This window comes from Aedes albopictus, chromosome 2 (assembly GCF_035046485.1).
Source record: "Aedes albopictus strain Foshan chromosome 2, AalbF5, whole genome shotgun sequence".
NCBI lineage: Eukaryota > Metazoa > Arthropoda > Insecta > Diptera > Culicidae > Aedes > Aedes albopictus.
Window position 1 is genome coordinate 416,715,618 of NC_085137.1, and position 23,055 is coordinate 416,738,672.

The 23,055-nt window shown below is 36.8% G+C and overlaps 1 protein-coding gene across 1 annotated transcript in view; it reads right to left on the minus strand.

Annotated features, from left to right (window-relative positions):
* LOC109426789 (sodium channel protein 60E) overlaps nt 1–23,055 on the minus strand; it is an 820,640-nt gene that overhangs the window by 154,679 nt on the left and 642,906 nt on the right. The window contains exon 5 of the mRNA XM_062853525.1: nt 17,973–18,181. Within this exon, the coding sequence (XP_062709509.1) occupies nt 17,973–18,181 (209 nt within the window). The remainder of the gene's footprint in view (nt 1–17,972; nt 18,182–23,055) is intronic.

Genomic DNA, 23,055 nt, shown 5'->3' on the forward strand with positions numbered 1-23,055 from the left:
ATACCTTATTGTGTGAACTTGTTTTTAACAGTGATTGTTGTGAATATTTTCTGCCGGAAAGTTGATTTTGAACGAGTTTACTGTACGTAGTCCAGCGCCAATTCCCGGCACCAGAGGCGAACTTCCAGCAAATCGAATACGAAATCACTTCGGCGTCCATCTTTGAGCTGACGAAGTGCATTCATCTGTGTATAACAGATGTTTTGAGCACTTGTGCGGTTTCAGAGTGAACGTGTAACTTATTGACTGCAGATCCCGCTGCGGAAATGTTGCGGGAGATGATTACCTACGGAAGCGCGTTTAGAAAACAAGCGACAAGTGATATTTTGACTTGTTTAGCTGTAAGGTGTCGGGAATTGACTCAGGTGCCCAAGTAGTTCGAAACCCTATGCCCCGCGTAAAAAAAAACCTGACTGTATGGACTCACATTTTCATCGATATCTCATTGTTGCCGTCAATGCACACATAAATAATTGAGTTTTTTGAAAAGTTTAGACTCTCAGCTTCCTAATGATGGGTTCAGGATTTGGTTGCGAACACAGCGAAAACCGCGATTTAATTATAAAGTTTAAAATGGCGACCAAATTCATGATGACTGCCAAAAATTTTCAACTACAAATGGAAGGTGTATACTAGCGTGGGTCATAGAGGACGATTTTTCAGATCAAGGTCTTTTTGGTTCCATCGGGTCCTGAACAAGTGTTCAAAATTTGAGCACGATCGGTTATGCCTACACTTTGCGTATCATGATTATGGGATTTTATATAGGAAAACTTACATTTTAGAATTTTCCTCATAAAATATTCAAGTTATTCTGAAAGTATGTAGCCAAGTATGTTAAAGCATAGCTTCAGATGTCCTGAGAAACTTTGCCGAGGATCGCAAAGCGATACGAGTCTTGTAACAAAAAATATTACCTGCTTATCAATTAACATGCAAAGGAATAACATCAATAATAAAATCTTAATTTTTGGTAGAAATGGCCAAGAGTATAACTTTTTCCACGTACATCGGATCACCTCGTGGTCTTCGAAGAAGTTTTTTCGACACATCCTGGGCTATACTTTTACACAATCTCTTATATGGTATAGGACAACTTTAAATAACTTCCAAGAAAAATACAGAAACGTATGTTTTCCCATGTAAAATTCCATACAAATTTGAATCGCGTTGCGCAAAATGTAGGCTAAACCGAACATGCCTGAATTTTGCACAATTGTTTGGGACCTCAAATGGCTCCTAAAAAGTTTTGATCTGATTGAATCTGATTACTTTTAAATTTTCCCATACAACATTGACCCACCCTAGTGTATACTTTCTCTTCATAGAAATGTGAAGTTTTGTACATGTTACAACATGAATTTCCTAGATATTACGCTATCAATTAGGTGAAATTTGATGAAAAATCGTCATTTTTGTCACCTTATCAGCCCCTTGGCAAGCAAGGGGTCCATCAACTCTATTTTCTACCGGTAAGGAAAAAAAATAAATCCCACACTTTATATAAAATGAGGCCTGGTTTCAGCGAGAATTACCCATTTCAATTGACTGCAATGGCAATTTTCTGATAAAACGTGTAAACGTTGTTGATCTTTAGATAAAAACAAATGCGAAAATAGCTTCATAATAGTCATAAGCATTTTACCAGAAATTACTCTAGGAATTTCGTTTTTTATTCTTCATCTGAACAGCCTTTTAACCACTGCGTCCATTGTGGTATATGAATTTCGTTATTGGGTTAGATATAGTTAAGGCTCAAAACCTGGAGTTCCGCTCCGACCATAAATCGAACAACCCTAGGCATAATGCGCAACAATTGGTTCACCAAACGAATCCCAGTATAACTGCGTTTACGCAGAAAATGTGCTAACTCTTGATGAATGTTGGCCGATGCGCAAAGTCGAGACCGCATCGAACCAACATCAGCACACAATATGCTACAGATTATGGGCACACCGACCACCCAGAGACCATAGTACAGCAGCGAAGCAGTAAATAAGCAACCAAAAGTTCGGATAAAACGACATGTTCGGGCTTTATAAGCTATTCGAAGGAATGCGTATAGCATTTTCTATACAGCCCCTTTTTAAGTAATTAACCGAACACACTAAGATTTTATTACCGGGCTCGGTTATCAAATTACCGAATTCTCAACAGCTGAGCTCTCGGTAGTCACCTCGGTAATTGATATCAACTACCGATTACTCGGTTATATGCTATGCTTGTCAAAATGTCAAAAATTACTGAGCTGTTCGTCAATAAAATGCTGAATACTTTGTAACGGGAATACCGAGTAATCAGTATTTTTTTTGTTCTTTTTTTTGCATACGGAGATCTTTAGTAGTTTTTTTTTTCGATTTTTTTCTTATTTTTTACCAGGGGAATGAACAAAATTAAAATAAAGAATGATTTGTCATTTTTTTTTCAAAACATTTATTTATGATGGTATGAAAATTATATGAACAATACCTCTTTATAGTGCTCCGAAACAAGTCCCAGAGCATGTGTATGTGACGGGAAGGCGTAGAAAGATCAAGTCCTCGTTCGTGGTGCATACCTGTTGCTTTGATGATGATTTTACATGTTCCATGAGCTTTTGTGGTTTCTCGGCTATCTTCCGAAGCACTGTATTTATCATCAGAAGCACTAATTTCCGGAACGTGTATAGGAACTCCGGAGATGGGAAAAACAATTGAATGCTGCTGTGATGTTTGTGACCTAAAATTTAGAGAAAACATTCTACAAATCGGATGAGTAGGAATGAGACTAACAAAAATACCTGAATTTCACCTCCAACCAAATTTTTTGCCCATGAAACTTTGTTTTTTTTTCCTGAATTATCACCGTTTGCACTCTCCATACACTGTCGTTCAGAAATACAAATGGCGTTGCACGTGTAATCCGGGAGGTAGAAACTGAGACCTCGTTAAAAGTTTTGAAGAGTATTCAGTACTTTTTTTACTGATTGTACGGTACTCTTAATCACTGAGCTCGTTGAGGAGCTCACTAAAAGTACCGAGTAATGCAATAAAAATCTTAATCGGTATATGTTATTACTGAAGTTTGTAAAAATATTTTTTCTCGCTGAGAAATCGGTAAAATAAATTACTGACATCGGTTATTTTCATAGCAGTTTACTGGCTCCTCAGTATTAATTTACTTTTACAGTTCAGACTCAGTAAAAATTATTACCGAGGAGGAATTTGGGATTTTAGTGTGAACATAACTTCACAAAAAGTACACTTGTGTCGCCGTACGGAATGCTAATCAGCTCAAAAATAAGCTTTGATGAAACTAAAAAAATGTAATTTGTCCTCAAAAGTTAATAATTATTAAAGAGATTCAAACAGGTTCGCATGTGAACTTTTCCTGAACTTGAAGTTGTCTGCGTGAACTTTTTTAAAGCCGACTTAACGACAAATTTCAAGAAGTTTACGTGGAACTTCTTGAGAACTTGCACAGTATGACATTTTCAGTTTGTTTAGGTCGGCAATTGCTAAAAGTGCACAGCAATAAATTAATGCCAAGTTCGGTCATTGACATCAGTTTAAGGTTGAAGGATTCGTCATTGATATAATCGTCATCATTGAAAATTTGAAAGCAATTTTCTCGTCCAAAACTGATATTGCCGCAGTGAATATGTACCGTCAAATGGGGTAACTTGCAACACTTTTCGACTTTGAAGCAATATCATTGAAAATCTAAACATTCGAAACATTCTGTCAAGCATCGTGTACGCTAATTACCCCGAGTAGAATACTATGCAGCACTTGGTTTACCAAAATACGTTGCCACCTAATCAGGAGGTGCGAAATACATGCTTGTTGCAAGTTTCCCCATCTGTGGGGTAACTTGCAACATAGGACATGAAGCTAAGTTAGCTATCATTAAATAGCACTAACATTCTAGCATTTAGTCGTATTGTAAAATTTTGATGTTATGCATGAAACATACCATGAAAAGATGTACACTAACCAATTGACATATAATTTTTCATGAAAGGATTGATAGTTATTGCAAGCGAGAGTATATCGTTTAGCAACAGGTCTCACGTCCCTCAAACACAAAATATATATGATTCTCTTGACTTAGCACTCATTACAAAATATCAACAATGATTATTGTCATTTCTTGAAAAGGTAGAGTGAGTCATCTTCAAGTAGTTTTCAGTTCGAAGTGGTGTTTGGCAATTTCTGCTAAATTAACATGATTGAAACACATCTATTTTACTTTTTAAATTTCAAACTCGCTAATTTGGGTATTAAACTGAAATAATTTACTCCATCTAGGTTCAGACTTGATATTGGTGATTGCTTTACAGCGTTCATAAACAAAAATTGAACTTTTATGATGATGAAACATGAATGAAACTTCAAAATGTGGTATTTCTTAACAATGTTTGAAGGTCACGTGCAAAAAATGTAAAAAATGAATTGTCATTTGAAAATGAAAGCGTTACGTAATCAATAAATGATCAATTTCGGTTATTTCTGTCAAGTATATCGTGAAATGAAGATAAATAATAGAAGGTTTCGTCAAATTCAACTGTTGCAAGTTACCCCATAGTGGTTGTCGAATATAATAATGATTTTTTGCATTACTTAGTCGATAAGTTTATCAAACTTTTATCGTTTAGCTAAGCTTACTATTAGGTACCCTAACTGCAAGCAAGGTCACCAGACTTATCGTACTTACCATAAGGGAGAGGTCAAGCACGATTTTCATACTTGTTTTTATGGCATAAAATGAGCAATCCGTTTTAACAGTGTAGCTAAACCATAAACAAAGAAACAAAGCTAATTTTTATACTAAATAGGCCTTTTCATGTGACAGATCCGTGCATGCATTTGTTTACAAAGCTTGAACAACAGCTGCTAACAAGAACGTGTTATCTTCATAGAAGAACTGTCAAACGCCCGAACAATCAGCTGATTTAAGACGTCAAATGAAAAGGCCCATCGATCCTTGATACACATAATCTCTATAACCGAAATAGTAGGGCATACTAGTTTTTATTATTATTAGAAAATGCTTCATATTTAGTATATGTCATCGTGTTGCAAGTTACACCGCTGTTGAGGCGTTCCACGGAGTCATGTCAGTCGATCCTGAGCGACCATTTCAAAAATATCTGAAACTTTGCACAGTTTTTCAATTTCATCTAAATCGCCATTTTTCGATATCAAATTTTTATTTTGAATCACGACTAACTTTTCAAAAGGGTGTATGCGAAAATAGTTCAAAAATATTCTAAAAGCTGCACAGCAAAAACGGATTGTTCGATTGTTATGAATTTTTCAGCAAAGTTAGATAACTAAATGATGATTCCTAAGAAAATATACACTGTAAAAAATTTATTTTTTTACTTTAAAAAAATATGATCTTTGTCACAAAAACTCAAATATCTCAAAACCCTATCTTTTTACCAACGTCAATTTTTTAGGGAAAATGGCCCATTATATCAGCTATCTACCATAAAATTTTGGTGATGGTAAACTGATAAACAAAAAAGTTATAACATTTCAAACATTTCACAATTTTTACATTTAGTAACAAAAAAAATTTTTTTTTCTGTGTAAATTATTTCGAGAATTATATGTTGATGCTGATTTTATTGTAAAGGCTACCGCCTGAATTAAACAAGTTGTTTTCATGATATTTTTGTTTAATTATTCATAATTACTATAGTATCTATTTGAAACTTAGACGCGATCCAGTGTTGTGATCAAAAATATTGAGAGTGTCATACTTTTTACTGTACGTGACTGTTGAAAAGTTCCCTTGATAGCGTTGAAAAGCTGTTGATCATAAGAAAAATGGAATTAAACTTATTTTTAAGACGAAAGCTGCATAATAAAAGTTTTATATATTCGCGTATACGTCTAGTTGATCTGCAAAAAAATTACCTCTTAGAGAACAGACTTTATGATCGGAAGAATGCGAGTAACTTCAACAACAACAAATGCATGAGAGGTACATACCACAGACAAACAGACGAAACGCCTAGAATAATTTTCATGAAAATCCATCGCCCAGTTCCCACTACCACCACCTGGTGGAAATGTTTCACGAAACACTGCGTTGTGCAATATCGTCATCAGAAGGCGCTAGTGTGAAACGTCAAACGCAAAGAAAAACGATGGGCACTCTTCTGGTCATGAAAGCCACAACCAAGATTCAAAATGATCGTTAAAGGCGTGGTCAATGCAAATTTCGTCAGTGTTACGTTTGTTTGTCTGTATACATACCATGACCAAAAAAAAATACTACCGCTATGGATATTAAAAATTTTATAGTAAATTTTTTCTTCAGCCAAGTAAACAACACCAAACTGGTCAGTTAAAACTTATAAGTGATTTTGTTTATTATAATCTAACGAACAACATGAACAATCGCTTTCTCAAAGGTCTTCAACTCAACGCTCTCTTGTAGACCGTTTGATGAAAAAAAATGTTCAAAAGAGTTACGAAATCTCACCGAAAGCACCATAGATAAACTGGTTATGCCCAAATTGAATACAAATTTACGCATTTTTACGTCCTGCCGTCTAGACTTTGACAGACGAGCCATCTGAGAAATTGCCAGAAGTGCTAAGTGCAGAGAGTCATGCCACCATACCATCAGCGACATCTGTTTAAACAATATAATCACGCCCCTTTTCAAAAATGCTTTGAAATATACTTCAACATCTATACCCATTTCAATATTTTTAACGTTGCAAAACACGCTTTCACCATTCATCTTGAAGAAGAGGGAAAACACTTGTCCTCAAATGTAACAGCAAATTAATGAATAAACGATCGGAATGCGCGGAGGGCGTGATAAAATCGGAACATTACTGTACATATAATATACATAATACATAATAAAAACAGCTTGTTCTACTCACGCAAGGCCATTAACAATAAAATCAGCATCAAACTGCGATTTCCGGCCGAAATAATTTACACTAAAAAAAAAATTATTACTAAATGTGAAAATTGTGAAATGTTTGAATTGTCAAAACTTTTTTGTTTATTAGTTTATTATCACCAAATTTTTATGGTAGATTGCTAATCTGCCGTAATTCTGCAAAGTGACGTAAGCGACATTGATAGTTTTGGCCCATTTTTTGGTTATTATGCATAAAACTCTTGCTCATCCTTTAAGTTTCTTTCCAAATATGATAGATTACGATTAGATCTTGCATTCTAATACAGCAGGAATACCACAGTGTTATTCTCACCCCAGATATTATAAATAATATACCAAAAAATATCGAAATTTTGAATGGCGCTTACGTCACTTTTCAGAATTACTGCAGTAGTACAATGGACCGGTTTCCTTAAAAAATTACGTTGGTAAAAAGATAGGGTTTTGAGATATTTGAGTTTTTGTGACAAAAATGATATTTTTTAATGTTAAAAAAATATTTTTTTTCACAGTGTACATTTTCTTAGAAATCACCATTTAGTTATCTAACTTTGCTGAACAATAAAATCAGCATCAAACTGCGATTTCTGACCGAAATAATTTACACAGAAAAAAATATTTACCAAATGTGAAAATAGTGAAATGTTTGAAATGTTATAACTTTTTTGTTTATTAGTTTACCATCACCAAATTTTTATGGTAGATTGCTAATACAATGGACCGTCTTTCCCAAAAAAATTACGATGGTAAAAAGATAGGGTTTTCAGATATTTGAGTTTTTGTGACAAAAATGATATTTTTTAATATTAAAAAAGATGTTTTTTCACAGTGTATATTTTCTTAGGAAATACCATTTAGTTATCTAACTTTGCTGAAAAATTCATAGCAATCGAACGAACCATTTTGGCTGTACAGATTTTTGAATATTTTTGAACCATTTTCACATACACCCTTTTAAAAAGTTAGTCGTGATTCAAAATAAAAATTTGATATCGAAAAATGGCGATTGAAATGGAACTGAAAAACTGTGCAAAGTTTCAGTTCAATAGAAAATCATGAATTAAAAAATTTCCTCAATTTTGATGCTGTTGCTTGGAATCGCTCTGTTGCAAGTAACCCCGTTTGACGGTATTCACTATACTGCGGGTGCAGATGAAGTACAGTGAATACTTTTTCAATGTAAACATTCATGTTTTGAGCGAAAAAATTGCTTTCGTATTATCAATGATGACGATTATGCCAATCATGAATCATTCAACCTTAATGACCCTCATTGCGTTGATTTGCATCGCGCAGACGCGACAAGTGAAAGTGTTCATCAATAAGCAAAGCTGGAAGAGTTTATTCACAGCCGGAAAAAAAAACTCCTGCGGAATTGTTGTCCCCTACGGAAGCCGAGGCGGGAATAGTCTTTTAGCTACACATTACGGATTCCTTTCGCTAATTGCAGGTAGGTACTGATGAAATATAATAGTGAAACAAAGTGTACTTTAAGATGTGGCCGATGAGCTCGATTTCCGAATGATTTAACCCGTAAACACCCGGGACGATCCACTTTTGGGAGAAATGCAATATCTTCTTTGTTTTAAAACATTTTACCCTGGGATTTTTTTTATAGTCAAGAGGACTAGTTGTGCTAAGAAATGCATGGTTACTTCCGATGTCTTTTTCATGAACACACTGCCACCTATTGGTAAAACCGCGCGATACACTGTTGGCCATGATGAATTGTTATTTGACGTTTGTCAAACACGCACACTAACTACACAAATCGCTCGTAATTTTCATTTGCATTATTCAGCAACGTGTACACTGGCAAACTTCAAAGCTATCGAACACTAGCGCCACTGGTGGAAGGATCGCGGGAATTCAAATTGATCGTTAAATGTCTGTGCCAAGCCGTTCTGAAGAGTGTTACGTCTGTTTGTCTGTGCATAAACCCTCAAAGCACTCCAAAAAAGTTTATGGTACATGAATTGGGTGATCTAGGTCATCCAAACTACTTTGGAATTCATTTTCTTAATATCTTTTACACGTTCTAGTCACGTTAATTTCAATTAGACCTCGCAATGTTACGAGTACCTCAATACTGTGGCAGTTGGACATTCCGTGGAATACAAATGGCCTCCAAAACACCTTGAAGCTTGGGTTACGATATCTACATCCTGTATTATGCTTAAATTGAAAAAAAAAATCATGGATGTAGTCTATACTGCACTACTATAATGCTTTTGGTACATTCATGGGGTATGCCAGGTTTTCCAAACTATTCTGGAATTAGGACCTTCACGGTCTACAGGCTCTACTCTTGTTTCTATTCACTCTATAGGCATAAGGTATACCGGAGCAAGTTGAAACTGGTGGGGAAAAATGAAACATAGTTTTTGATTCAAATAATCTTTTAGTGAAGGATAAATTTCCAAATTGTACTGAAATCCATTTCAAAACTTCGTGTTTCATCTTGCCCCACCCGTTTCAACTTGCCCCGGTCACCGGGGCCCGGTGTACCTTCATTCTTTCACGATTGCATCTGTTGCACTTCATAATATTAGTAGTATCTCTATGTGTTGCTATTTGGGTGTCCACTAGCATACAAATAGATCTAATGTATTTTGAAGTATGGGTCGCAATATCTGTAAATCTTAGGATATTTTATTGCAGCGAATGCTCGTGGAATATAATCTACGCTACCTTTAGAGCTTCAGAGTGCAATTGTGATAGCTTAGCATTATTCACTTGGTGATCTAGGTCATCCTGATTCTGAAATCGAGACTTTCAAGCTGCACAAGCTCTACTCTTGTATCTCTTTACTTTATTGGCATAGATCCTCAGAAAATCTTTCAGGAATTCCTCCAAGACTTTTGCCAAGAATTCCTCAAAGAATCTTTCCAGACATACCTCTAAGAATTTCGGCAAATAATTCCTAAAAGAATTTCTCCAGGAATTTTTCGAGAAATTTCTCGAAAATTCTTCCAGGAGTTCCTCTGAGAATTCTACCAGAAATTCGTACAAGAATCGCTCCAGAAATTTCTCGAAGAATTTCTTCGAACTTTTCTACCAGGTATTTCTTTAAGAATTTCTCCAGATATTACTCTAAAAATTCCGCCAAGAATTCCTCATAAACTTCTGCCAAAAAATTCTCTAAGAATTTCTTCAGGCATTCCTCTTAGACTTCTGTTAAGAAATTCTCCATGCATTCCTCCAGGAAATCCTCCAAGAGTTTCTCCAGGAAATCCTCAAAGAATTTCTCCAGAATCCCGCAGGAAATCGTCCAGAAATTCTTCCAACAATCACTCCAGAGATTCATCCGAGATTACTTTTAGGCACTTGTCCAGAAATTCCTCCAGGAATTCGTGAAGATTTTTTTTTCAAAAAATTCCAACAGAAAAAAACTTTAGAAAATCCTCTAGGAACTTCTTCAGAAATTCATAGAAGATTTCTTCCAGGAATTCACCCACGGATTTTTAAGAATTTTTTTTCACGAATTCCTCCAGAAATTCCTTCATGAATACCTCCAGGATCCTTCAGGAAACCTTTAGTAATTCCTAAAGAAAATACTCCTGGGATTACTCTAAGGATTCGTTCGAGAATTGCTTCAAAAATTCTTAATAAATTACGGAAAAAGATCTTCCAATAATTACTACAGGAACTCCTTCAGGAATTCTTCCAGGAATTCCGCCAGGTGCTCGTTAAGGAGTTCCTTAATAAATTCTTCTTGGAATCCCAAGTCCTCCAAGAATACATCCAGGAATTCTTCTTATAATGTCCTTAGAAATTCCCCCAAGAACTCCTCCAGGAAGTCCACCAATAATTGCTCAAGAAATTTCTCCAAGAAATCATCCAGGAATTCCTCCAAGACAACTGCATAGAATTCTTTCAAGAACCCCTCAGGAATTCCTCCAAAAAATCCTACAGGAAATTCCCCATGAATTTTACCAGAGGTCCCTCTATAACTTCTGCCAAGAATCCCTTCAGGATTTTCTCAATAAGTATTTCCTAGGATTTTTTCAAGAAATTCCTTCAAGAATTCATCCAAAAAATCTTCCTGAAATTCCTTTATGAAAACCCCCAAAATTCTTCAGAAAACCTTCAGAAATTCTTCAAGAAAATACTCTTGGGACAACTCCAGGAATTCCTCCATTCCTTCAGGTAATTCTCCAGGAACTGCTCCGAGACTTCTTCAAGATTCCTCCAAGAACCCCATCAGGAATTTCTTCAGTTATTCGTCCAAATCTTCTGCTAAGAATTCTTCCAAGAATCCGTTCAGGAATTCCTCCAGAAATTCTTTCAAGAATTCCGACAGGTATTCCATTAAGAATTTCTACAAGACCTGCTCCAATTCTTCTGTCAAAAAATCCTCCAAGAATCCCCCCAGAAATTTGAGCAGGGGTTCCTTGATAAATTACTCTAGGAATACCAGGGGTTTTTTTAAATACCTTCAGGAATTATTCCTGGAAATTCTTCAGAATACCAGAAATGCCTTCAAGAATTCCTTCAGGAAATAATCCAAGAATTTCACCAGGAATTCCTCCAAGACTTCCCACAAGAATTGCTCCAACAATCTAGAATTCCTTCCAGAATTCCCTTCAATGAATTACTTCAGGAATACCTTCTAGACTTTTTTCAAGAATTTCACTAAGAATCTCTCTAGGAATTTCTCCAAGAATTCCTTGAAAATTTCTTTCCGGAATTGCTCATAGAATTCCTACAAGAATTCTTCCAGGAATTTCTTCAAAGATATCTTGAAGACATTTCTGGAAAAAATCCTAGAGTACTTTCTGGAAGAATTCATGTAGTAATTTGTAAAGGAATTTTCAAAAAATATCCTGGGGAAATCTTAAAGGAATTCCTGAAGGCTTTCCTTGAGGGATTCCTGGAGGAACTCCTGGAGGAATTTTCGAAGTTTTTTTTTAATTTAAATATGTTTTCTGGAGTAATTTTTTGAGGAATTCCTGGAGTATTTCCTGGAATAATTCTTGAGGGAAGTCCTGGAGGAATTTCTGGAGAAATTGCTGGAGCAATTCCTGAAGGAGTTTTTGGAGTATTTCCTGGAGGAATTCCTGGAATATTTCTTGTAGGAATTCCTGGAGTATTTTCCGGAACAATTCCTAGAGGAAATCCTGTAGTAATTCCAGGAGGAATTCGTAGAGTAATTCCTTGAGAAATTCCTGAAGAAATTACTGGAGTACTTGGTGGACAAATTTCTGGGATATATCCTATTCCCTATTAGATCACCCAATTCATGTACCATAATTTTTTGGAATGCTTTGAGGGTTTATGAGTACCGTATACTATGTTCTGTGATGATTCATCGTGTATCAAATTTGGTTTAGAATGTTGAATTTATGACACAAACTTCGGAGTACTTTGGAGGCCTTATAATAGCTCTGGGATCAAAACATCAACAGACTAGGGTAGTAATACATTGCATGTCAAGGATCAGTGAAAACTATTTATGATTGGCAAAACGATGAAATTAGAGCAAAAACATGTAGAATAGACCTGTTCACTTTTTTGACCTACCCGTGTCACATCAAATTATGAATCCACATGCAAAAACAAGGCTTCAGTCCAAAAATGAGCCAAATTGATAAAGTTTTAGAGGTGTATCAAATCAATTTTGTGTTTTTTCGAGCATTTTCACGAAAATGTACTCAAATATCCAGAAAATTGCACCTAAAAGGTACCGAAAATACCGTTAAAATATAGTTAGAACAATACTCTACAACTTTGCCGAAGACGCTACGGTGTTTAAATTGCGTAGGGGGATTAGGGGCATAATGGACACCCTAAGCAAATGAGCACGTTAGGCCTGTATAACAGAGTAAAACTTAACATATTATCAGTTGACTTGCAACTTTAACTTGTTTCCCACGTCTTTCAATCATTTACAGCAGACAGCGCTTGAAAATTGAAGCGTTTTACCTTAGACGAATCAAAATTTGCTCTTCTTTTACCGGGGCTTTTTAACCCAAAGCAATAGCAATATGCTTTCACTGGCTAACATGCTTCAGAAGCAAGTGGGAGCGGGAGCAATAAAAAATATGAGTGAGAGTGAGGAACGACGATTCAGCGCCGTGCGGCTCACTGAATCTCTCTCTTCGCCGGTGTATACGGCAATGAATATACTTGATTTTTATGTTGTTATTACAGTGCAAATGACATAAACTCGAATTGAATCGATTATAACGATCGCATCCATCATTCTCTTATGGATAAATTGATTATTTTCACAAGTTTTGAGCAAAAAAAAAATCCACTGAAATATTTACGCATCTTCAGCCTCACCGCAGCAAGCGAGAAAATTATTTAATAGGTAATGGTTTCCAGTCAGTATGCTTAACCAGCCTACCGACCGATGAGGAATATGGCACTGCATTGTTTTGATTTTGTATGGGATTTTGACGTTTCTTGGCCTTGTTGTTTACAAAATTTCTGTGAGAGTGAAAGAGAAGGAGAGAATTTCATGCAGTGCCCTATAGTGGTCGCGGTTGGTTCGGTTTCTCTTTGCTCCCTGTGCGTGTTCGTTCGTAGTGATGGTTGGCGCTGATGACTTATCGTACCATTCATATTCACTCAATTTCAAGCACTGACAGCAGATATATAGTGAGGATTCGCTCGTTGGGTCACGACTGCGCCCCGATTAGCGAATTGTGTTCGTTCGTTGGGGCAACGGACAACTGACAAAAATGCTCTAGACACACGCAAGTGACGAGAAATACGTCACGAAACACTCACATACTTGCACAAACGTTCTGTATATAGGAGCTGCGATGCGACGGCGGTCAGACGTCAAACTCGTTTTGACATCGATTTTGACATTGACAGTGCTTTTTAGTTGGGTTTTGCCCCAACCAGCGAACATCCAACCATCGAGACAGCCCATCTAACGAGCCGCCAACGAACGAATCGGGACTGTAATGTTTTTTTTGTGAAGAAATAATGAATTGTAAACCGTGTGCTTTTCAGGGCTGGCAGGAAAGGTACGGGGCGAAATGGACACCCATCGGGGGATAATGGACACCCCTGCGTATTTTCAGCCATAGCTTTGATTACATCGACCAGTTAAGTAATTTGCCTATGGAGATCAATAACACAGATATAATACTCCATCTTAAACGAGTTTACATAACATCAAAGTTAATTAAATAGACTTAAGGCTAAAATAACCGGATTGATTTTTTCCAAACTTTCTAAAACGCCTAACAGTATGCAATGCGCGTACATCCATTCGTAATTGCCGGTGTTCATTTCGCCCCGAATCGACTACAACATTGAAATTGTTATTTTAAGTAAATTCTGATCAAAAATAAAATACTTCATCCATTATTGCTAAATCTTCATATGTAGATAAGGTAACAATTCACTTGTTTTTATGGTGGACAAACCTCAATACTCGTAATACCTTATTTGATGCTGCTTCGAAATTATAAGAATTTCATTATATAAAAAACATATTTCAATTTCAATGATATTTGGTTATTTTGGAGCAATAGAATTGGTACTTTTGAAAAATAGAACAATGACTTGTTCCTTTACACTTATGTATTAAAAGTTTTACATAAAAGTCAACGGTTTCAGCAAAAACAGGGGTATCCATTTCGCCCCGGGTGTCCATTATGCCCCTAATCCCCCTATTTCAAAGTTATTCAACAATTTTCGTTAAAAAATTACGAAAAAAATACAATATTTTTACGATTTTTCATGTAAAAGCCATGTAATTTTACATTGTTTTACGATTGAGCTATTGCTCCTATGTGTTATGAACATTTCGTCCATACATCATTTTAGTGTAGGAATTCGTTTTCATTGACTAATTATCAATAGTATAGTATAGTATACACTGAAATAAATTTTGTTGTGGAAACTACCGATTCCATAGTAAAATTACTAACCGTACCTATGATTCTCAACCGACAACAATTTTCAGTTAATTCTACTAAAATACTGTCAACTTAACTAGCACTGCAGTTAACATTACTGAAAATAATTTTAATTTAACAAATGAGCATTGTATTTTTAATCACACTGTGTTGTAAAATGCGTGTCCAGGAAAAATTAACAATGTTTTATTGTTGAGACGACTACGCTTTTAGTTGAATTTACTACAATGTATTGTAATTTTAAGCATATTTCAGTTACCTTAACAGATTTTGTTGTCGGTTGAGAATCATAGGTACGGTTAGTAATTTTACTATGGAATCGGTAGTTTCCACAACAAAATTTATTTCAGTGTAGTATCGATTCGAAGGTTCAAGGTTCGAGTCCTGGAATAGGATTTTTTTTGCGTCTCGATCCAGAATGAAACTACGCACTGCATCTCATTGCAATTTGGCATCATACACTGAAATAAATTTTGTTGTGAAAACTACCGATTCCATAGTAAAATTACTAACCGTACCTATGATTCTCAACCGACAACAAAATCTGTTAAGGTAGCTGAAATATGCTGGAAATTACAATGCATTGTAGTAAATTCAACTAAAAGCATAGTCGTCTCAACAACAAAACATTGTTAATTTTTCCAGGACACGCATTTTACAACACAGTATGGTTAAAAATACAATGCTCATTTGTTAAATTAAGATTATTTTTGGTAATGTTAACTGCACTGCTAGTTAAGTTGACAGTGTTTTAGTGGAATTAACTGGAAAATGTTGTCGGTTGAGAATCATAGGTACGGTTAGTAATTTTACTATGGAATCGGTAGTTTCCACAACAAAATTTATTTCAGTGTAGCCTTGTTTCGAAAACGTAGAGTGCACAGTACGAATGAAGTTTCCCTTCACCGTGTAGTTGTGATGATTTGCGGGTAGATAGATACAAGTAAGCATCACAGTTGTTTGAAATATGTTGCATCCAGTAGCAATTCCACCATCGTATTGAATTGTTTTAGCTAAATTTATCGTTAACAATCAGATGCTCAATATTTCGCCCAGCTGATCTCGTTGACACGATTTATTGTCAACAAGTAAACTAAACAAGTCCTGGAATGGGCCTAATCATTATTTTTTGGGAGATTGCGTGTAAGTCATGGCAGACTCATCATCCTAACTGCTACAAAGAAAGAAAAAAAGTTTATCATGTATTTGAGCTTGAACCTGGGACCTTCTGATCCGCAGGCTCGAGCCTTATCATCTGCACCATTTCTGATACTTCAATCGAAAGACATTAGAATACGATAGCATGCCGTCTTAATCTCGGGTAACTTTGTTTTAATTCGTGCTGGTAACTCTGTGCGATTTTTAGTATCAACGTGACATACTTTTGATAATTAGTCAATGAAAACGAATTCCTACACAAAAACGATGTATGGACGAAATGTTCGTTACACAAAGGAGTAATAGCTAATTAAGTTAGTAACGAAAAATAATGTGAAATTACATGACTTTTATTTGTAAAATCTTAAAAATATCGTGTTTTTTTCGTGATTTTTTAACCAAAATTGTTGAATAACTTCGAAATACGCAATTTAAACACCGTAGTGTCTTCGACAAAGTTGTAGAGTATTGTTCTGACTATATCCCAACGGTATTTCCGGCATCTTTTCGGAGCAATTTTGTGAATTTCTGAGTAAATTTCTGTGAAAACGGCTGAAAAAAACACAAAATCGATTTGATACACTTTTAAATCTTTATCAATTTGGCTCAATTTCGGACTGAAGACTTGTTCTTGCATGTGGATTGATAATTTGATGTGTCACGGATAATCGGAGAAAAAGTTTCAAAGTGAACAGGTCTAATGTAGAATTTATGAACAAAATGCAAAAAAAAAGCCACACCAGCAAAAGGGGGGAGGTATCATGTATTTTTTAGCACAACTATTCCCTTGACTATAAAAAAACTCCTGGGTAAAATGTTTTAAAACATTTGCATTTCTGTTAAAAGTAGATCGTCCCGGGTGTTGACGGATTAATCATTGAATAAGAATTTCTCCCGAGATGCGCTGTCTCCGAAGTTCAAGCGAAGTTCACTTTTGGTACGGTTAATATTTATACGAACTTAAAGCAGTAAGTTCAAAACAAGTTCGGAATGGAACATTTCAAGTTGGTGTTATATATTTCTAATTGACTATATTTGAACTTTAGAGGCACGCAAAAACTCAACATGAATTCGATTAAAATTTGATAGAACTCTGCTCTAAAGTTCAAAGTACGTTCTTTCTGAACCTTCTTTCGACTGAAATGTCGTTTTGAAGAGAAATTAAAAGCATGTACAAACATGTACTTCCAAGTTCATAACCAATACATGTGAGAGTTTTTGAAGAATCAAGTTTGACGAAGCCAGAATTGAACCAAATTTGAACTTCTGAGTCCTCTCTTCAAGTGAAATCCGAACTTTTGGTTGCTTGGGTCGGTGTGTCCCATTCTGTTGCCGATATTCTAAGAACTCGAAAACTTGACATGTGGCCATTTAGAAACGACGCAGCTGAAATAACAGTGGCGAACAATATCTCCACACACAACGTGGCCGGATACGCTATCGACACCATCTTCGTGATAATGATCATCTTCATTATCATCGCCTGGCGCAGGAGGAGGAACACGCGCCGACTAAAAAAACTGGAGGCCGCAGCGGAAAGGCTGCGTTGACAACAAACAGCTAACTCTGTATAAAGGATTGAGAATAACATATATCAGTCTTAAACGAGAGTCAGGCTACTGAAATTAGGCTAGTGATCGGAATCGGGTTCGAGCCGATACTAAAGTTCGTTTCTTCAAGTGTAATAGTTGAAGGTAATGATCTAATCCTTTACTGCGTAGAGCGGTCATTTATCCTCTCAGCTTTATCCCTTTGTTCCTTTTCAATAACATTAACTACTTTACCGTTGACTACTTTTTGCTGTGCACATTCTTAACCTTTCAGGACGCGCTCTCGCTGTATACGACGAGCGAGGTTTTTTGGTAGCGTTGTACTTTTTACAACAGCGCGAGTCCTAACCCTTCAGGACCGGAAGTGCTCATGGAGACGCATGGTTTGTTCTACTCTCAAATGAAATCATCTATGATCTGACATCCTCAAGTTAAATGAAATCCTGCATCCCTTCAATTATATACTTACTCTGCTTCCTCGATCGTCTCGGACATGGCTAGGAAGATACAGTTGAACAGAATGGTGGCCATCACAAAGTAGTCGAAGAACTGGTTGGTCGCCAGGTACACGCAGGCACGTCGGGTGGGGCTCCACGGGGTGAAGCAGAACAGACTTTTCGTTCCGGTGAACCGATGGATGTAGTTCTTGCGAAATCGCTTCGACACCACGCAGAAGGTCTGGAAATGAAAGAAAGAGAAAAGGAGAAGAACGTGGTGTAAATGCCTTGTGTTCGTTAGTCAATTCGTTCGTTCATTGGATGCTGGTGGCTGGTGATTTTCAATTACACATTCGAGCAGCAGTGTGTGGCACACTGCATAAATCTTTCGTTGCATATTCAAAGATACAGACAGGGCAGACGTGACTTCTAGGTCTGGGTCAAAGAGCTTTCCAACCAACAGAAGGCCGCAACGATTGTACGTAAAGGCATAGGCCAACTCAATGAGTGATTGCGGCATTCGTGCCCGCCTGACCGCAGAACGAAAAACTCTTCATCAACGCGTGTTCAATAAGCCCGAATGTAGGCAAAAGGCAATGCGTGCATTTGCTTCAGACGTTCAGACGATTCAGACCGCTCGCTCGTGTTCAAGTGTGTGAGTAGGTGAGTAGGGTGGCTCCCTTTTATTCTACTTTTTTTTTCGAAATTGTCAGAATTTAGTGGATTCCAGCATTACATGCGAAATTTCCTATGGCAGTTAAGGCAAATTTCATTTAAGTAGAAGAAGATCGAGTTAAATACTTATATACGCCCAGGTTCAACATGAAAATTACACTTAACTTGTACTATACCATTCAATAGAGGTAAATATAATGCTCTTCAATATCTCCCGGATATGATTCGCCTAGACTCAGGCATTGATTTCTTTTCCCACTGCCCGAATAGATTTTTACAATTCGTGGTATCGTGTATATTATAAGCTTTCTATTCAATGAATGATAATCATACAAGTAATGATAGTCCAATGATCAAATGATGTGAACTGTGAAAATATGATTTTTCAATACTTTTCATGTATCATAGAACAAATGATTAGGATACATCCAATGATAACTATACAGTTTTGAATGATTCGGTTTGCCTAAATTCACTGTCTTTGGCTAAAAAGTTTGGGTTAGAAAGATGCAGAGGAGTTGTAGAATCCGCATCCTAATCAGTGTACGCTAAGCGCATGGCAGTGATTATGGAAAACTGCACTCGATGACGCGCTGCAATTCATATTTTGCATATTTTGCAGCCTTTTTGTGATGCAATGATGCTGCCACACATATTAGCGCAGGATGAAACATGCATTCCTGAATGCTTGCGAGTCATTACCCAAGCATTAGAAAAACGTACCTTACATGAAACAACAAATTTGTGCGTCGACCTTGTCGGCGTTCCCGGCGGTGACCCGCATTGAGTCCTTAGACGAACGTTCCTTCATGTTGTTTCTGCATACACTTTCGGTCAACTTTCACAAAACTGCCTTCTAAACACTCGCGAGCACATTGTCGATGTGGTCCAACAAGAAAAGCACTTCTAAAAACGAAGTCACCAGCCCAGCAGCAGCCAACAGTTCGATTCCCAACCGGTTAAAAAAAAACTCCCAGCACTACCAAAATAAACACAACAGATGACGTCATGAACTGTACAGTAGTTGGATCTGCAGGGGTGTATCATTTTTTAAGTCGGTAAGGCAGAGCTGTGAAATATTTCAGTTTTTGTTTTTATTATTCAGTGTATCATAAAATAAATGATAAAGTGATCATAATGTGTACAATTTGATGAAATTTTTGTTCGTGAAAATAGCCGTTTTTGAATGGTAACGATACTTAACAACCCATTTGGTCTATCATTCCAACTCCGGATATGGTTCCTGTTATCATTAATATGATTCACATTATCATTGGTTTATGATCCATTTTATGATTCCACGAATAATAAGAAAATGATTGATTGTATCATAATTGTATGATATCGTTTTATTCGGGTGATGTTTACTTGAACGATTTCACTTGAACTTTGACTTGAATAGCGTTTGGGATTTTGATTTCTGGCATGAGATGGACAGTCATGTCAGTAAGTCAAGTGGATGATGCGTTGTAGATATGGGAGGAGCAATGTCCCACAGGTTGGGAGCAATTTAGTATGTTGGTAGTGAGACATCAAGGCGACGTATGTGAAGTTTGGTTACATGATAGGATCGGTAATCCAATGGCACAATAGGAAGCAATCGGTGAAATACTAGATTGAAAGTAGTGAGCTGGATTTTTGTATGGTGAGATGATCAATTCTCCATTTCTGCAATGAAATGGTGCAAACAGTGTGGGTATTATATATAATTTCTTAGCAGCGAATAAGGCACCGAAAGCGAAAAAAAAGCAAAGAAGGCACGGCAACAACGCTTTGTTTTTTCGTTAGCAGATAATGACAAACATCGCTCCCGAGTTTGTTCATAACAAAACATGATTTCGCATTGTTTTACTACTGAAACTCGACTTCGAGGTTTGCAAGAGTGTTAATACGTCCAAATGCTTATGAATTCGATGATGTGGATCGAAAATTTCAGCAGAAAAGCCGGAATATCGGCATGCGCACAGCAAGCGATGCTTGTTTTATTGTTCTCATCGCCTGACATGCGTTTGTTGCGGAGCGGCTTTGTTACCAACATACACCGCTTAGGACAAAGCGTTTGTTTTTCGGCGTGGTCCGTTTTTCGTACCTGTAGTGTCAGGGTTAACTGGGATATGTATTAGAAACCATCTCACCAGGGATATCACATACACACATGAACGATGTACCAGAAGCGAAGAGAATAAAGAATGATGAGTGAGTTTTATGTACACGGAGAGATTGGAAAATGCTAAAATGCATAAATTATTTACTAAAACCATATTCGATCTGCCCACCCTTTAGAATGCATATTGTGGCGTTAGCACTAAATTGGTTTCCGAAAAAAACTTCATTGACTTCCGCTGCCTTTCCTTTGCGTTAAACATTACGTCGGAAGTAGTGCGCTGTATAGAAAATCAGATTTACTGTACAGCGCACTACTTCCGACGTTATGTTTAACGCATAGGAAAGGCAGCGGAAGTCAATGAAGTTTTTTCGGAATTCAATTTAGTGCTAAACGCACAATATTTTTGGGTTTATTTAGTCAATGTTTTTAGGCGTTTATGCATTGTAATGCATACATCGATTATATGCATACTGTAATGCATATTTGATTCTGTTTGTTTTTTCTTCTGATTATCACAACAAGAGAGAGGCATATTACAAGATTGGTTGAGTAAAACAGAAATATATCATTTTATTTAGCTATTTGAATTACATAGTTTGAAGTAAACTCAACCTAACACTACACTTGGCATTAAAACATTAACTTATGATAAGCGGGCCCGGCATGCCGCCTGGTATCTGGAACACATCATCCAAGAGGTTCTCCCGAGGGTTCTCCTATCGTTGTACCTTTTGGAAGTTGGAGTAGAAGCTGGAATTATATTCGGAATACAGGATGCAGCTCAGGATTCAGCTTCCGAGGATGCAGCTTGGTGGCAAAATCTATCGCAGACAGATAACAATTTTCAATGTCAATGCCTTTTAGTAAAATATGCAAAATGTACTTACTGAACACTCCGATCGCGGTCGGAGTTTCAATGGCTTCCAGATCCCGCACAAAATGTTAAAACGCAGACAGACGTTCAAGTTTGACTCAGCAGCTTGTGTAAAAAACATGGCCGCCACAAATTGCCAAGTGGCAATCAGCGAACAGATGGCGTTAGCGACGTTCATAATATGAATATTATTCAATCGCTGCCTCACATGTGCGTTGCGACCAACAACTGTCACCACGGACGTCTTCCAGCCGGATGGCGGGAAAAGACCGCACGTGTTGCACGCTAATAATGTTTCCACATAATTTGTGCAGAGTAAATGACTTTTATTTAACGTCTAAAATCTTTTGCACAAATAAGCGCAGGAATCTTGTAAAATATTTTGCACGTTATTACTTTTATTTTACATAGATTTACTTGAATAAAACTGCCTTTGGATGAACTTCACTCGCATTGGGAAATCTTTGTGAATGTGACGCAAATGTAGGAATGATATTTTCAGTGTTTGTTTTGATTTTATTTTTTGGTGGGTGGTGAATTGGGTGGTAAGTAAGCGGCTGGAAGCACATGGTTTCTCAAACTGTCAACTGCACGCGGCTGCACTGTAGCAATCGGTTGCCTAGGTGTCGCTAGTGAAAATTTATATAGAAAATTTGAACAAATTTGTTCGAGCTAGAACGTCTGTCTGCGGTTAAAATTTCGATTCGATGAACTCGCGGATACGTTAAAATTACAACGCGAATGATTTTTGATTACTTTAGCGATGGCGGTTGGCGAATTAAATATTTTCCCAAGTCCCTAGAGTAACAATTTGGTCGCAATATCCACAAAACACAATAAATACGAGATATTCATAGAAGTGTATAACTTAAATGCATTTCATGGGTACATTTTATGCATAGCAGAGTTTATATCATGAGAAATATAAAATGTTATTAAATGATATGCAAACAAGCATATCCATTTTTCTCCGTGTAGACTACCGATCGACACACGTGTTTCCTTCAGATTATCCGACATCACAGTTTTTGTCGACGAGGAAAAATAAAATTGTCAAGTGGTTGACAGTCGGAAGTTCTCGGTTTCGGTTCGGAAGTGTTGTGGAAAAAGTGTGGAAAAAGGTGAGTGAGAAGAAAAGATCTGTGTTTTTTCACTACGGTGAAAATTTTGCAATGGGAAAAGTGTGATGATGACAGGATGATGATGGATGCATTGAAGGTTTGAAATTGTTAAAAAAATGTGCTCCGGTGGGAAACAAAAGCCCCAATATTAAGGGTGGTTTTATTAATGTGGATACAGTTATTTTGACCTGGTCAAATAGTGCGAAAAAAAAATTACAAAATAAAAAAATGTGGGGTATATCGAGTGTGAAAAAAAAAACATGGCGTCCAGACACTAGAAACATGAGCTGAATTTTGTTCGGGAATGTGTGAGTGCTCAGTGGCTTGCGGCATAACCG